The sequence below is a fragment of the Phytophthora infestans genome, genomic scaffold (assembly GCF_000142945.1).
Source record: "Phytophthora infestans T30-4 supercont1.16 genomic scaffold, whole genome shotgun sequence".
Taxonomy (NCBI): Eukaryota; Oomycota; class Peronosporomycetes; order Peronosporales; family Peronosporaceae; genus Phytophthora; species Phytophthora infestans.
In genome coordinates, this window is record NW_003303743.1 from 2938239 (window position 1) to 2941314 (window position 3076).

Consider the following 3076-nt stretch of genomic DNA (forward strand, 5'->3'; position numbering starts at 1 on the left):
TGCTAGCAGCATTGATCTTGATCCTAACACGCGTATTTAGTGCTGAGATCACCAACTATCTCGAGCAGAAGGCTTCATGCGACACAGCTTTGGCTTTCATGAGCTGGCAGCTACTACTTCAGTACCTCTCTGTGGTCCTTCTAGTGTTCATACATGTTATACATCAAATTTATCGTCCGTTTAATTCCTTGTTTTTTAAAGTGTTGAACTTGGGTCCATGCACGAAAAGGGAGTTGTACGTCGGGCTCTTAAAGTACTCATAGAACCGCAAGTAGTTGATGTAGATGCGATAGTTCCTATCGCCAATGCGTGTTGACGAGATAACGTTGAGCTTGTTGTACATCATCGCTGGGGTTCGCTTATTCACAATCTAGACCGTGAAACGGATTGTCCAGTACAGAGGTCGGACGTAGTTGTCGTGTTTGGCCTTCGATTTTTGGTTGATTTTTTAGTAATGTGGCCCACCATTCCTTCTCGCGTCCTTTACCTCTTCCATGCGTATAGATTGTGTCATCTTTTGTCACCAGTCTTTTGATCGCTATCCGCACGCTCGCGAGTATAATTTCCCTATCTTCGAGGTCTTGTGCGCTTCAGCAGTGGTAGAATCGTCTATACAATGTTTAGACTTCTACGAAGCGATTCTGACGTGTCATGTCAATGGCCATGGCTGCCATGAGGGCACTGTCATGGTGGCCAGATGGGAATAAAGGTACAGCGTCGATCGAGGCATCGTCGGCAAAGCTCGTCTGCTCTGTAGCGGTATCCGCAATGGCCGAGGTTGTATCGCAGATCGTTATGACGAGTAGTGTAATAACAAGAGGTCTACGTATTATAATAATAGTCTGCGAGACGCATCTCTGATGCCATCAGAGTTCGCGTATTACTGTACATGTAGTAGCTGCGAGTAGTGAGAGCCGGCACATTACACCGGCAGTTTTTTTTTTCAAAGCCTTTAACAAGGAGAGTAGGTTTAGCTTTTCCACCGCACCAGGTCAACGAGCCGACCGCTTGACCAATCGAGAGCTTGAGGACGCACTCAATGCCATTGAGTGTGTCCTCACGCTCTCGACGCGCTCAATGCCATTGAGTGTGTCCTCACGCTCTCGACTGGTCATTGAGTCAATGCGTCTCAAGTAGGTTTCAAATCCTCTAAACGGATGGCAACCTCTCGACCCGCTGAGCGAGAGGACGCATCCGATGCAGGTTTCAAGTCCTCTCGCTATTCGAATCGCATGGGATAGGTCTTTTTTGTGGCACCGCCTTCGTTTCCCGCTTAGGCCTTTCCTCTCATTCGAGAATCTGGAAAGATGGTTATAATGTGGACCACATCCCACGTCCTTTCTCTCAGTCTTTGCTAGTCATGTACTGTATGCCAGCGGCCAATTCGAGACATAAGTGTTCTCGTGTCAAATTATGTCTACCGTTCTCCGAAAAATGTCTAGTGCGGGTTGGAAAAATGGTGCGAGAGCTCTCGCACCAGACTCGAATCTGCCGCCTTAAGGAAAGATGGTGAAATTTTTCTGTGCTGTGGTGGGTGTGGCGGAAAGCGTGTTCTCGGTGCGAGTGGACGAGAGCGACTCGGTGGATGACTTGAAGGAGGCGATCAAGGCGAAGAAGAAGAACGACTTGAAGGACGTTGATGCATACAAGCTGAAGCTGTTCCTGGCCAAGACAGCGGACAGCAAGTGGCTCTCTTCTCGCTTGGAAGACGTAACGAAGCTGAAGAAGGGCGAAAAGACTGCTCTCATCGAAGCGCTCACGAGTGAAGACAAAGAGCTACAGGGAGAAGATTCGTTGGAGGACGTGCTGATTGGAATGGATCCTCCATCAACTTCCCAAATCCACGTGCTGGTGGTGGTTCCACGGTCTACGGGAGACGATGACGCATGGAGCCCAATGAATCCTAAGGTTCAATTGAATTTGTGGAAGTCAGTTGTGAGAGTTTCTTCGGAAGATGTGTGCTCAGGAACGGTGCTGGTTGTGGATCAAACGCCGACGCACTTCTATCTTATGACGAACTTGCACATGTGGACAGACGCTACATTCTCTGATCACTTGAGTGGTCACTTCAAGTCTGAAATCAAATGGTATTTGAGACTCTTTCCCTCAATGAAAACAAGTGGAAGGAAAAGAAAAGATGCTGATGTGAAGGACGCCAATGTTGTAATGCAACCACGTCGTAAATCTCCACGGACGACAGCGATGAAAACACCAGCTTTATCCGGCAAGCCTCTAGTTGTGGTGGAGCAGCTCCTTCCCGATACGACGAAGCCGGAAGAAGTCATTCGATTCAGCCTCGACAAGGACACATGCTGGAGTAGCTCGGCTGCGTTCGACTTCGCAATCTTCAAAGTTGCTGTGCCACGAGATAACAAGCTCGTCCGATGTAAGATGTCCCTTAAGGCGTATGACACGAAGAATGTTGACGTGTTCGGATTCCCTGGCGCTCTTCAAGACCAACATTTTAGTCACGCTTACGCATCCTTTCCAGCTAAAATCACCGGTTGGCGTGGAAACCAAATGATTCTCTCATCTTTGTCAGCTCCCACTCTATCTGGAAGCGCGCTTGTATGCACCAAATATGGAGTACCAGTGGGATATATTGGTGGACTTGATGGCTCAATGAAGAACAAGCAGTATCAATCCTATGCCTTCACATTTCAAGGATTAATCCCCGAATTACCGTCCCTGATACCGAAGGTGAAACAAAGAACGAGCTATAGTCTGTATAGCGCCAGTGGAAGTGAATCCACGTGAATTTTTCTGCAATGGTGGTAGAAATAAACTTACTTTTGCGTGAGACGCTTTATAAATGTATTTTTATTGTGCATTTCAATTCTTCTCTTCTTTTTTTCACTAATATTAATAGCCTGATGCTCGGTGTACAATAAAAAGAGGTCGTTTATTAAATCGAGGTCTATAAAAAGTACAAATCAATCTAACTAACCATTCTGATAAACCGAGCCACGGCAGAATCGACCGCTTCGGATCGATCAACCACCAATTCCACATCGATATCCTGTAAATCGACGCTCTGAAATGGTAATTCGATCATAGATAAAACAAATCGATGTTT

General features: G+C 46.7%; 1 protein-coding gene across 1 annotated transcript; it reads left to right on the forward strand.

The window, feature by feature from the left end:
• Positions 1–1506: 1506 nt before the first annotated feature.
• PITG_09051 (Crinkler (CRN) family protein) lies at positions 1507–2757 on the forward strand (the record flags this gene model as incomplete). The annotated part of the gene is made up of 1 exon (XM_002903021.1): positions 1507–2757. One exon carries the CDS (start codon positions 1507–1509, stop codon positions 2755–2757), a length of 1251 nt encoding a protein of 416 aa, XP_002903067.1.
• Positions 2758–3076: the final 319 nt, after the last annotated feature.